This window comes from Elaeis guineensis, chromosome 5, assembly GCF_000442705.2.
Source record: "Elaeis guineensis isolate ETL-2024a chromosome 5, EG11, whole genome shotgun sequence".
In the NCBI taxonomy this organism is placed as follows: domain Eukaryota; kingdom Viridiplantae; phylum Streptophyta; class Magnoliopsida; order Arecales; family Arecaceae; genus Elaeis; species Elaeis guineensis.
In genome coordinates this window covers 126,193,421-126,207,839 of record NC_025997.2, presented here as the reverse complement: position 1 = coordinate 126,207,839, position 14,419 = coordinate 126,193,421, and the positions used below count along the sequence as shown (strand labels likewise).

General features: G+C 34.6%; 1 protein-coding gene across 2 annotated transcripts; it reads right to left on the bottom strand.

Moving 5' to 3' along the window:
• Positions 1 to 5,288: 5,288 nt before the first annotated feature.
• On the bottom strand, positions 5,289 to 14,028 carry LOC105045884 (ribonuclease MRP protein subunit POP4). Of its 2 annotated transcripts, none has more exons than XM_010924314.4 (9): positions 13,713 to 14,028; positions 13,562 to 13,600; positions 13,402 to 13,475; positions 13,015 to 13,277; positions 9,988 to 10,056; positions 9,748 to 9,806; positions 9,508 to 9,609; positions 5,638 to 5,781; positions 5,289 to 5,520 (listed from the first exon to the last, which is right to left on the bottom strand). In XM_010924314.4, the coding sequence occupies exons 1-8, from the start codon at positions 13,954 to 13,956 to the stop codon at positions 5,654 to 5,656; spliced, it is 978 nt and encodes a 325-aa protein (XP_010922616.1). In that variant the 5' UTR covers positions 13,957 to 14,028; the 3' UTR covers positions 5,289 to 5,520; positions 5,638 to 5,653. The 2 variants fall into 2 exon arrangements, with proteins under 2 accessions (XP_010922616.1, XP_010922615.1); XM_010924313.4 differs by having other exon boundaries at positions 5,619 to 5,781; positions 13,713 to 14,027.
• Between the last annotated feature and the right edge of the window lie 391 nt (positions 14,029 to 14,419).

The following is a 14,419-nucleotide window of genomic DNA, read 5'->3' as shown; positions in this document are numbered from 1 at the left end:
CAGATTTCATCAGGCATATAAGTAAATAATTATTTATAGAAAATAAGCATATAGAGTTCATCAATTCGAAATTAATTTCAATTATGCAATATAATTCATGCCAAATTCATTTCTTTTTTGAAAATTTAAGTTTCTTTCAAGATTTCAATTTCTTTTGTTCTTCAATTTTTTTTCGTCAACCATGAGCTATGACCATATTTTTTGTGGCAGGGTCATAATACCGCGTATCTGCTTGTGGTAGGCTGCGAATCATCTGACAGCCATATCCTTTGGAACCGCTGGTCTCGCTGGCGGTTTGTCGCTGGTCTCTCTGGCGACATGTCGCTGGTCTCGCTGGCGACATAAATCCTCAGGACAATCAATTACCAACGATATGCCCCATTGGTAGGGTCCTTTACATAGTCAGGTTGTCAATTCATAATGTTTCTTATATCATAATTCTTCATAAATCATATTTCATATTCTAATTTCGATAAGAAAACATATAATCATGTAGTATCGAAATCAATCAATGTAATGCATCATGAAATCAATATGTTCAATCATGCTTCATCATAACATTTCAAATAAGATATTTTCATAACAAAATACCATTCATCCAATTCATGCATCGTTTCACAAATCATGTCAGAAAAATACATTATAATTTGCCGATAAATCTAAGAAAAGTGAAACATTACTTACCTCGAACGCATTCCAATAAATTCATATAATTCTATAAATTTTCTTCCAAAAATTTTGTTCATAGATCATATCGCGATATCCCATGATCAAACATCCACAATCCTATACAGAATCAATTTCAATAATTAGAAAGAATACGAATATCATATTTCAACGGTTTAGATTGGGTCCGATCATCTAATTTCATCTAATCAAAATCTAATTAGGACCTAAACAATCCAAGGTTTGACTATCAGATCAATCGGATTCGAAGTGATAGGACCGAGGTTTCTTCATCGATTTCATAAAATCAAGTAGAGAGAGAAAATCAGAGGAGAGAGAATTCATGAAGTACAATTCGAATTGATCAGGTGACACAATCCAACATTACGATTGGTCCAATATCTCGAGTGGTGAAATCAACATGATCAAATCAAGTCATGACTAGATCGGGATCATGGATGATCAAATCTAAAAATTCATGGTCTGATCAAGGTGGGTGCCAGTACACTGTCTGACAATCATGGATCAGGGTTCTTCATTAGAATCAGATCAGGACTATTAAAAAAAATTTCTTGATTTACTAACCTTTTTAGAGAGAGAATCAATCAAGAGAGAGAATATTTTAGAGAGAGAAAATTCTAGAGAGAGAAAATTCATCTTGAATTCTTCAGACAATATGATTCAACAAATTCGATCGATCAGATCAAATCATGCTAAGATTATCATGTGAATAATTTAATAAAATAATAAAAATTAAAATCTTAAAAATACCTAATCTGATCAAAGTGGATGTCGGTATACCGTCCGACGATCACAGATCAAAAATCCATCACGAGGATCATTTAAATTCATCATCATTTTTCTCAAAATTCTAAAAATCTTAGGAGAGAGAAATAATCTAGAGGAAGGATTCTAGAGAGAGAAAGTTCAATTCTAGAGAGAGAAAATACTAGTTCAAGCTGAAGGGAGAGAGGAAAGAGAGAGAAACTCTCCTTCTCATATTTTATTATTTATATCATTATTTATTAATTAATTTAATAATTTTTTTTCTTCTTCTTCTTTTCTTTCTCTTTTTTTTTTCTTCACGGAAGAGAGAGGAGAGAAAATCCTATTTATTATTATTATATTATTTTTTTTTCTTTCTTTTTTTTTCTTTTTTTTTCCTTTTTCTTTTCTTTTTCTTCTTTTTCTTTTCTTTTTCTTTTCTTTTCCTTCTTCTTCTTTTCTTTTTCTTTTTTTTCTTTTCCTTCTTCTTCTTCTTCTTTTTCTTTCCCGTGGGTTTCTTTTGAGCTGAAACAGGGGACCTTGAGGTCCCCTCGATGATGTTCCGACCGATGGCGCAACCAGTATGGGATGGCCATCGGCAGGAGGAGAGGCGACCCGACGGTAAGAGGAGGCCAAAATCGATGGTCGGCGGTGACCACCGGCGTCGGAATCAAAGAGAAACGGCAAAAATGAAGGTTAATTCCGCAACAAAATCCGGCGACTCCGGTCGCCGACGAGCGTGCACATCGGTACGGGAAGGAGGGGAGAGAAAAGAGGAAGGGGAGGAGGCTTACCTCCGTCGCCGGCAAAGCTTTTCCGGCGAGAAATTGGACGGCACAAGGACGGTCTTTCGCGAGATTTTTCCGACAATTGCCACCGATTGAGCTTAGAATTTTCGGTGGAAAGGAGAGAGGAGGGATCTCCTCTTTAAATAGGGCCGGAGGGAACTTGTTTCCGACTCCGATTGAGAGCCGACGAGAGGAGGAAGAAGACTCCCTTCGAGAGTTCTTCTTTTCTATTTTTTTTTTTTTTTTGAGCTTTGGCTGATCGTCGCATGGGCCGGGTCAGGCCACGACAATATGTACGTAGGATGACATGCAATCAGAAATTTATGAAATACAAAAGGTAGCGTGGCATTATCCATCATGGGATTTGGCGTTTCCTGTGTTTCAATCAATTTCCTATGTTTACCCCCGGTGCTTTATCTGTTCTTTCCATCCAGCATCATTAGATCAGAGGCTTGGAGCGGCCCAACGGAGAAGTTTAGACAATGGCCACAATGGCCTAGATTTTGTATTGATTCTTATATACAAAAGTTTAAAAACTATAAATATATTATTAATTAATTTTTTAATATGATATATTTATTTTTATAAATTATTTAAATTTTTATATATTGATATATTTTTTTTTCATTTTCAACTTAAAGATGCTACTATCATTAATGATAATAACGACGGATGGATAATATTATCGACGCTGCAATTGAAAGAGTTGAAGATGTGGGAGAAGAGAATTGAAGGAAGAACAGAAAAAAAAAAAAAGAGAGTTTAAAAATAATTTAAAATAAAAATAATAAAAAATAATGAGTTTAAAAAAGAGCTTCGTGAGATAAAGATCGTCGGATCTTCACAAGATTTATCCGATAACTTATAATACATACTATACATAAAATATAATTTTTTTATTATTTTAATTATTTTAAAATATATATAAATAAAAATAAAAAAATATATAAATAAAAAAATCTCATCCCATGCACCACAATGGTTTATAAGCTGGTATAAAATAATTTTCATGTATGTCTTATTTATTGGCACGTACAATTATATATTCATTTTAGAATATGATAATCACATATTATTTTTAAATATTTAATTAATATAACTAAAATAATATTCCAAAATAGAATGAAAAATAATATTTCACCCCTTTCACCAGTACTTTGTGTTTAAGTAAGGTTTTGATACAATCATTACAAAATTACATGTCAAAAAATTCATTATAAAACTAGGAGTGCTATCAGGTCAGGTTGGATTCACGCTAAACCCGGATATACTCGATGAGATTTTGGGTCTAGTTTTGTTCCGCAACATGATGGATCAGGTCAGGTCTGGGTACCCATGGACTACCGAATATTATAGTCGAAGAGTTGATCAACCTAAACAACCAATGCTTTGGCAAATTTATAGCATCCAATACATGCTAAAAAATTTAAATCATAAACAATAAACACTTGAGAGTTAACCATACAATAGCAATAGACTAAAAATTGAATATATTTATTTATTTTAGTCAAGTATAAATTTCCAATTTTTTTCAAGCAAAATCTACAAATCCAATTTGAGTAAATTCAAACACCCATATTTGGACGCAAAATTTAAAGATTAAAATAGAGAGCTCGTAGAAAGAAAGTCGTAAAGCCATAAGTTACTTACGCTTTGTTTGGATCAAGAGATTCAGAGAGAAAGAAAAAGAAGAGATTTTTTTTTTATTTAGATATTAATTTTTGAAGGAGGGAGAGAGAAAGATATCTCTTTCTTTTCACTAAACTAGTTTTCTAATTCCTCCAATTTGGATACAATGATCTTTTAATCTCTTTTTCTTTTCCTTACGAGGGTTATCCAAATAAAAATGATGTTCTCCCTCCTTCTCTTCTCCTTCCCTTTCTTTTCCTTACGAGAGCTGATCCAAACAAAGCATACATTCATCCATCGTTAATGCACCTCAAAAGGTCTACCTAACTCCCAGAAGATCATCCAGAAACCATGCGAGTTCAAGTCTGAGATTTCCCTGTTCATCAATTACTCCAGGCCATGGAGAAGAGTTCTGAGAACTCGTTTTCGTAGTTTCATAGCGTGATAAAATTCCTTCGTCATACGACTGAGGAAACCTACAGCAGAACTCTACTTACCATATGTAGGAGAGACTACCCTTCAGCAATAACCAAGAGACAATAAACCTAGGGGGGGCGTTTGGTTAGCCATTAAATTTTTTTTTTAATTTTTAAAAAATAAAAATCAAAAAATAATATTTGATAACATCATAAAAAATAAAAAATTAAAATCAAAAAAATTAAAATAATTACTTTATATGTAAAATAAAAATTTTTTACTTTTTAAAATTTATTTTTTTACTTTCCCACATCTAAAACATCAAATCAAAAAAATAAAAAATTCGAACTCTTCTTCCTCATCGAACTCTTTATCTTTTCACCTCTTTTTTCTTCTCTTCTCAAATCCTTCTTTTTTTCGTCGAGCTCTTTACCTACCATCTTCAAACGTTATTTTTTATTTTATAACAACGTAGTTACTAAACATACTTTTTACTTCTTTTTTTTTATTATTTTTATTCAATAATAAATATAAAAAAAATAAAAATATTTTTTAAAAATCAAAAATTAAAAAAAATATAACCAAACGTATCCTAATAAATTCAAGAGCATAACCATACCACAGATCTAAGATTTCCATGGCACAGATTTCTAGGCTCGTCAAGTACTCAACACTGAGGCAATGTATCAAGAAAAAAGATACCTGCGACGAGTCATGAGAACTCATTTTCACAGGCGTCATAAAAATCTTTTGTCATACAAGCAAGGAAACCTACAGCAAAACTTTCTACCATGTGGGAAAAACTCAAGGACCAGGCAAGGAAATGTAACCAACACCAGCTTCAGAAAGAACCAAGAGAATAAAATTATGAACTTAGGTATACCACCCCGTCCAACAGACCTCATATTTCCATGGTGTCCTACCGTACATTTGGCTGGATCAGCTGGATCAACAAAAAAATGCAGAACACCGACAGCTCCATGAAAGCCAAATGCCAGAAATCATATCCAAGCAACCAATAAATGAGTAAGATGATCAAAATTTAAAGATTCATTGGTAATACATTTTGCAACCAGTGATTGTATCTAGTAAGTGGTCCAAATGCAATATATCCCATTTTTCTCCAAGCTGGAGGGAAGACCTTGATCCACCTCTAAGATAGCAAGGACAATCTAGAAGTGACCCAAGAGCTGGTTCACGATGAGGTCTTCTATCAACCACCGGGCAGGAAGTAAAGCAGCACGATGAGGCTGATCTGGTACCCGATGAAAATGATGTCAAGCTTAATAAAGTTATGCTTACAAAAATTATGCAATATTCACAACTTTCAGCAAAAGAACAAAAGTTTTATACCATTAGCCAAATTGACAACCTTCTATCTCATCTTGTCAGAATGTTTTTCGATGCTTCAGAGATTTATTATCCTCCAACATTTTTTTTGAAAATTTGTCTCCATACAAAGTAATCTTCCAACAGCCAGCTTGAAATATGAATACAGAACCCATTTTTGGAACAACTGTAAATCCAATAGATATCAACTATCATTTACAAATGTCTGAAATTGGTCCAAGAAAGATGATGCAATAAAACCTAATTGCTAAATGATATCAAATATACACATAAAAAGAACTAGTCATCATGGGCCCCTCCATCTGACCTAAAGTATTTAAGATATAGTTTTTGAAAATGCACAATATATTTTGTAACTAGGATTTCATAAGCAACCAGGCATAAACTAAGAGATATCAATGTATAGTAACATAGCAGGTAGGGCACAGGGTAATAATATGATGTGTCAAAAGAAAAGCATAAGGAAAAATAATCAACATATATGCCTTAGTATAAAATATTATCACAAATTTCTAGACAAACTAAATAACAAACCTGCCATGGCCCACTTGACATTAGAAAAATATTTTGTTCATGTTACTTTCACCTGTAGAAGGAATTATTCCTGCTCTGTATCAATATAAATCATAGAGGGACCTGTTATGGTATTTCATTTCCCATGTAGGAGGAATGGTATTTCACTATATAGAATCATGAAATTTGGGTTTATTATAATGAAAGAACAACATAAGGACCTGATATCAAATTTCAACTTCCATTTTGATGTAGTGACCACAAAATAGTTAAGCGGTCACTATATGGAAACGCAAGTTGGAACTAAATATAATCAATGAATAATAGAGGAATCTACATGAAATTTCATTTCCCATGTTTTGTACCGTGACCACATAATAGTTCTCTTGTAGGTTCCTCTATTATTCATTGAACATAAAATGAAATTGTGTTTATAAAATGTTATTATAATCAATGAACTATAGAGGGGCAAATCATCAAATTTCAATTTTCATGTTTAATATAGTAATTAAAGAAGCATTCTCAGGTCACTATATGGAAATACAAAATTTGGATCTTAATACAATTAATGAATCACAAAGGGACCTACCATCTATTTCTGGACAGTATGCAAAGAAATTTGAGTTTATAATTCATGAATCATAGGAAAGATTATCATTAAATTTCATTCCTATGTTTTGTAATAGTGACTTTAGAATGGTTGTGTTAAAATTTGGATCTTACTTAATCAATGGATTAGGTAGCCACCTGTCTTCAAATTTATTTCTCATATTTGTTACAGGAACTAGAAAGTGGTTCTGCATTCACTACATGGAAACACTTTGAATAATAAATTAAGATAATTTTTACAAATTTTTATAATTAAGTCAATATCAATTATAACTTTCGATGATATTTCTCCCTTCTATGCATGCACATACACTTCTACTGATAAAATGAAAAAAATACTGAACATACAATAGTAAATTCAATTAGTACAATGCTTAAAACCACATAAACCTGACACTCTCAGTTTTACCGATCTCTAACTGAAAGAAATAGGCAATAGAATATTAAGGAAATGTACTGCACATAGCTATTGAAAAAAATATTTTTGCTTCCAATACATAAAATGTTTCCATTTGGGTTGCAAAAGCTTAAGAAATATTGTCAATCATGATTGCCAAATAAAGGGGTAGATTACCATTTAGAGATCATTTGTTTATTTAGTCATACATTGTTAGAAGAGAATAGTAGTAGGGCAATGGACAATGTATTTGAATACTAACAAAATCTGCTCGACCATGAAAGATCAAAGTCAAGTCAGCTTTGAAAGACGAGACTTGTTGAATAAAAATGTTCAGCAAAACATGACAAGGTTTCAACATGCTCCAGAGCACCATGATATTACCTTCACCACATGAATAAATCACTAAACCAAAAGTTTCATGTATCTGACTCAACAATACTGTTAATAGCATTCACCACCCAAGAGGACATCCTGTCAGCCCTAGTACACAACTCTAATTCCAGTTTTGAGACTGGAGAGGGGTATATTCATAGGACGAATTCAAATCATATATAAGTTTCTTAACCAGCAAGAAATGACCTGGTCCACCATTATTGAATTATCATTTGATTGATGCCATACTCAACGTTCTCATAGTTATGACAGTCACTTCACATCAGAACACTAAGCTGATGTGGTATATACTTTGCTATCATAGTTGGGAGCAGGTGCAGGAGCAAGGAAGAGAGGCACTCAAAAAATATTGTGTCAAGAGGCACTAGGGAGTAGGGAAACCTGTGCAGGAGCCAGGCTCCAGATATTTTCAGAAGCAGGTGCTTCACCCCGCATTGAAACTTTTAGCTACTAAGGAGATGATCTCCACAACTACACAATAGATAGATGTACATAGAGAAGTAACATTTGCTATGTAGAGTACTCTCATTTGATATGTAGAAAATTCTGAAATCCATATTTATGATGATTAGAAGTTGGAAAGAAATAGGATAAACTTCTGCAACATGAAAAAAGGCAATGACATGAATGAAAATTTTCCATATCAACAAATGGAGCAAGCATATCATCGGAACTTAAGTATGAGATCTTACGATGGATTAACTTCAGTGGCTAGTCTAATTTCATGAACGGGCACCCAATATTGAATATTTAAAATGGATCCATGATTTCCTTATTTCTCTATCCATATCAGCAATACTTTGTGAGCAAGGAGGATACAATGTGGCATCACTTTCATAACAACTATGTATAACCTCAAATCATTTTATGTTAACTCTAACTCATGAGATAGAATCCAGAACACAACAAAATAATTTTCAGGTCCTTAACCATGATGTAAAACCATATAATCAAGCCTTCTCATTGAGACAGGATTCCCTCCAGAGTTCAGATTTAAGCAGGAGGCCGGCCAGCTTGTTTTGAGTCTTTACATTAGATGAATTCAGCAGTGCACAGGTTGACTAAGGAAAAATAATGATAGAATGACAAGACACAGCTTAAAGTGGGCATCATAGATCTTTCACTCAAGGTGGACTATGGAATGATCTGGGAGTTTGCCGTAAAAGATCAAGATGGCGGATAGAATGTGAAATAGAATTAGCAGATGAAAGCAATTAGTACCCATATATAGATGTTAAATTCCACTTTCTTTAAAAAAAGATTCTTCATGCTAATAATCCCAAAAACAACAGGGTGTTTCTATGTAAAAGCATTATCACTGTAGATATTCTCCAAGATATCATGGCACAAATAGTTACACAGGGAGATGGATCATCATGACCTGTGAAAGTGGAGAGACAATGGACAGTTTTAAGAGTATGTTGGAAAAGTATTTTTCATGTTTTTATTCCTCATTCTGGAATACTGGTTATTAGAAATTATTAGTTGGATTTGCAATTGACTCAAAATACAGTAAAAAAAATTGTTTTTACTTGAGGTAAAAATTTGTAATATCTGACATACTAGAGTTGATTAGTCATTTATTCACGTTACACATGTTAACAAAGTGAAGAAATCATGAAAAATGAAATACTGAATCAGAAAATAACTAAGCATTTTATAGATCGGATTGTAAGGGTTGCATTGCAAGATGGAAGATATTCAGCCATGAAGTGACCCTTATCATTCTTCCATCAGTAGTCTTTTCCTTCACAATTTTGACTAGGCTTTCCCATCAAAAACAGGAAAGATGAAGACAGACAAGCCACTGATACTCACTACAGAAAACCATCAACAGTATTGCCAAAAGTTGCAATTAGAGAGCTATTACGAGGCTAACCTATGAAAGGAATACCTGCTTACATAAGTAAGCATTACATGTGCAAAAAGAACACGGGAATAAATACTTTCTTACACTCAATATTGTTCAGAGAATACCTCGAAATCGATTATTTTGTGTAATTATCCCAAAGGTCTCTGCAGTCTCACGAATCATGATACCACTTACACCCTTGAAGGCAGTTGTTTTGCATTCGACAACTACAGAAACAGAGCAACAAATTTTCAAGCATAAATAAACTAGAGTAAAAAATGTACAGCTACTGGAACACTCGAGCACATGAGAGCAATACCAACTTCAAAAAATGGAATTGTAGCATAGAATATATGATGAATTACCTAGAAAAAATGCACCATGTAAGTCTGCCATGAGAAGGCACTCAGCTAACTCCTTTTTCCTGGAAGCAATCCAGAATAGTCAAAAAAACAATCAGCGTCACCCTAGTAATATAGTATTTGATATCCACAAGATAGTGTCAAAAATTCAAAATACCAACAAAACCAACAAAGGGGAAATAATCAAAAGTAAAATAAACATATGAACCACAAAATCCACAGAAAAGGTAAAAGAAACCGCACCCAGTTTCTTTTAGAAGCTCGATAATATAGGATTTCCACATTTCATGCATTGGTTTGAAGAGATCGAAGCTGCAATGAATATCCAATGCATTTTAGAAATAAAAACAAGAAGAGAAATAAATGGCGATTTAAGCTGCAAAAGTGAAGAATATCTATTTACAGTCATAAATTAATAACAGTAGTTCAATGCCATGGTAACAACTCATGAATCATATCTCAAAATATGTTTTACGCAAAATTCTTAAGACTGCCCATGTTTATCAGGTGGAGGAATCCAAATCCACCAATTCAGGGTGGAGAATGAGAAGGGGCTGGGGTGCTGGTTCACTTTCATCACATGTACGGACAAAAATTAATTTGAGGCAGCTGTGCAAACAATGTCACATTGATTTTCTCACAAAGAGATTGCACTGGTCATGATCAGGTCAAACCATGATCATACCATCCAACCACTCTTCATAGCTCAGATCCAAGCAAGGATAAGAAACTTTGTTAAAAGCAAATAAACTAAGAATCTTAATGTACTAAAGTCACTGCTTACAAAGCATATCGCAAGAAAAGGATGGGGCAAAAAGTCTTGATAGCTTGTAGAAGTAATCAGCCTGCTTCCTTTTACCCATGATCATTTTTATGTTTGTACTCCATATCATTCATAAGAAGATGAACCTCGGTACAATGATAAGGTTGCTCTACTGCAACTTGGGTGTCACAAGTTTGAAACATAGGACCCTCCCTGGACCCTGCAGTGGCAGAAGCCTCATGCACTGGACTGTCTTTTTTTTTTTTTTTTTACTCCACACTATTCATGACACAAATTTCAAGCCTTTTACAAAATTAGAATATATGCAATATATCTTCACTGGAGAGAACCTAAGGATTTTGCTCCGGTTCTTGGTTTAGTCTTTATTAGAACGGTAATTAATAACAATTTCTGCAAAGTAACATCCCTGCTCAAATCAGTTATAATTTGTTAACTTTACCTTGACACTATAGCTAATGTGCATGTGTATATTATGTGGACAGTTATAAAATCAATTAGCATACAAACAAATAGATAGCAAATATGCGGTGATGATAAATTCTTTATGCACTATAATATTTGCAAATAATGAAGCAAATCTAGCATATCATAATATACAAAGAAAAACCCATGACAATCTCTAGACTAAAAGGACAACTGATATGGCAAAACACTATTTTAGAAGGATACTAACCAGAGAAAATATCATTAAACCTCCATCTGTATTAAATGTGGACATAGATTAAATAGCACTATAACTCTCTCCAATTGAAAGTGATACTGATAAACCTCATGTGTTTGCAAGACATTTAAATTCAAAATTAGCTGCTGGATAACTGGAATTTTTTAAAGGATATGTACAATTTATGCACAGGACATTTTCAAATAAATATAATGCAACAAGATGCTGGTAAACTAAAGGTGAAGGAGATAAAGTAAATACTCTGATTATCACCAGATTATATCATATGGAGGAATGTTGTAATAGGATTCCAACAAGAGGTAAAATGAAAATATGAGAAAAGGCTTATCACATCAATTTGGAATTACCTGCATAAAGTCATTACATACCACCTTTTGTTTTCTCCTCTTGTTTCCAGTTTATCCTGACATTCCCATGTCATTAGATCTAGTATGATTCATCATTTACAATTTTACGTGCTCCAAGTTTGACTCCTCAAATCTTTTTTATTATTCTAATTGCAACTATAACTCCCATATTCTCTATCAAACATGCATTTGATGTACCTCGTCTGTGATAAAACTTATGCTTAAGTTTATTATTCACAACATAAAAAGCTTTGATTTCGCCCTAAGCCTTTTCATAAGAAAACTTCATCATTTACCAAATCATATGCCAAGTAATCTTATCTTGGATAGCCAAAGCTTGCATGTGACTATAGTGTGGATGACAAGGACTTGCCCTTGAGGAAAGGCATGCTACAATTAAAAACACTGTGACTGCTTATAACTAGTCAAACACTTGTCCTTCTATCTCTATAACATTACCAAACCATCAATTTCATATCCTTTATTTCTTGTTGTGTAAAATGGAACTCTATTTTAACCAAACTTAGCCCTTTCTGATCAACAAAACACATATACATCCTTCTCCTTCCCTGATATTTTTCATTTTAAATTAGTAGTATAAAGTCAGCCAACTTATTAATCATCTGTGTAATGTTATAGGTATTATCTGTTCTTATAATTAAATGCTCTATGTTTTTCCACCATTCTCATGGCATTCTCCTACTTTTTAGGAAGTCAACCCAGGCAACATGTTCAATCCATTATTCTTTATATTTCAATTCTGTCCTCTTTTTATCCTTGAAAGTCACTTTTGTCTTTGTTAACACGATTGGTTGAATCTCCACTACTTTTATCACCCATACATATGAACACCTTAACTTAATGCTGACAAAGCTCTCCTTTTTCACCATACTTATCATCAAAGTAAGCTTTGCATTTTACCATAACCCCACCATTCTTCACATGTAATTATGTAAACTAGCATCAATAACCTTTAACATGATCTAATTCCCATATTGTCCTCTTACTTTTGTTAGTCTATAACTATCTTTCTTACTATCTTTTAAGGTCAAGTTGCTCTGGAAAACATGAGGCATCAGGGACTATCAGATGCACCTCGGAATTTTGATATAAATTCTCCGGATGTAGCTTTTCTCAAGGGCTTGACTTCGTCGGCCCTTTTTAACACTATGTTCATATTGCACGAATTTAGATCATCTTGGCCACATTTCAAATTTTGAAAACAAGACAATGTAATTTTTTTTTACAATTCTGTGTTTTACTTGCAATGTCAATACAAGTACGTACACTTAAACATGGTCTTTTGAATATGCAAGATGTGATGCACCAGAAAAAGGGAGCAGGATTTGACAGAATAAGTTACATCCATATGTATATGCAAATCTCATATTTCTCAGCAAGCCAAAACAAAACTAGGGCAAAAGTGCCCCAACAAGATCCTTACAATTAGGACTTACTTATAGAACTCCTTGGGCAGATCAAATGTTCCACACTTTCTATGTTGCCTCATGGACATGTGCTTCCTTGACCGTTTCGAATGGCTCTGTAAAGCTTTTGCCCGTGTATCCATTCTTTGATTACTCTTTGACACGAAGTTATCCAGGAGAATCCAGTTGTCAAACTTTAGGCTTCTGGTTCCTTTTGCATACTTAATGCCCTCGTCACCTTTCTGAATAATATCGTTGATGACTTTATTCAAAGAGTCCCCTCTATTCGTAGTCTTCAATAAGAAAGAAAAATGAACCGAATATCAAAATCTGAATTAAAAAAAGATTATTACCTATGATAAACTTTAGTAAAAAAAAAAAAATCCAATCTTTATACACCAGAACAACTGCGAGCACCTTGGAAACACCTTGTAGCAAACTCTCATGAACCATCTCGGAAAGCTCCGAGTACACAGGGTGCGCGTCTCCATCTATATAGCGTTAAAAAAGTTTTACCTTTTGTTCCATAAATTGCAAAGAAAATTTAGGAAGGAAAAAGGATTCCAGACTTATCTACCCGTCTCCCGCCGAGGAGTTCGACCAGTGACGAGATTCCCTGACAATAATTCAAAACTACAATCTTAGTTTTTTATATCTAACAAGGAAAATCTAGAACTCGAAATCGAAATCGCCGATTAGAATATCGAAAAAAGGAAACCTAATCGGACCTTGCTTGGAGGAGGACGAGGGATTTGGCGCCACGGCGGAGGCGAGAGAGGCAATGTCTTCTCCTTCCCGCCGCTCGGATTCCCTTTCTCCCTCGGGAGCTCGCTTCCTCTTCTTACTCTCGTGTCGCTGTTCTCGTTCTTGGAGAAGCTCTGCTTCGATGGCGAACCTTCGGTCCAGTGCCGCAAGCGCGCGCTTCCTCCCCTCCGACAAGGCGGCCGGGGGCGTCGTCGTCTGGGAGGCCATTGGAGCCGTGGGAGAGCTCTCCGGTGTTCCGCAGGCAATAAACCCCGGGACCGAATGTGGCGATTAAGCTGCGGCCCGGCTCCGTGGGAAGAAATTATTCCCTAGATCCGGTCTACCAGCTTTGCTGCAGACCGGGCCGATAGAAAGCACGCCAGCGTGGACAGCATCTTCCACCTCAGCTTTGCATAAAAAAAAAAAAAAAGGAGATAGTAATATACCGGAAGAAATTATTATCCGGACCACGCCTAGGTTGACCAGCATGCATCCGGGAGCACGGTGAAATACAAGGGTGAATTTGGCATGTTAAGCACCATAAGATTAGGGTGGCCTACCCAGGCACGGTCCAAGCAATAATTTCACATACATCGGAGATACGATTTGCTTGAGCACAGACGGATCGGTGACCTTCCAGAACCAGTCAAAAGTGTAATCAGAGACGACAATGGAGACTATGTTGGTGGCG

Coding starts and splice junctions, on each gene's coding strand:
- LOC105045884 (XM_010924314.4), bottom strand. CDS start 13,956: ATGGCCTCCCAGACGACGACGCCCCCGGCCGCCTTGTCGGAGGGGAGG. Junction 10,057..13,014: donor CTGCCCAAGGAGTTCTATAA/GTAAGTCCTAAT, acceptor TATTCATTGCAG/CTTCGATCTCTTCAAACCAA. Junction 9,610..9,747: donor ACATGGTGCATTTTTTCTAG/GTAATTCATCAT, acceptor CTGTTTCTGTAG/TTGTCGAATGCAAAACAACT.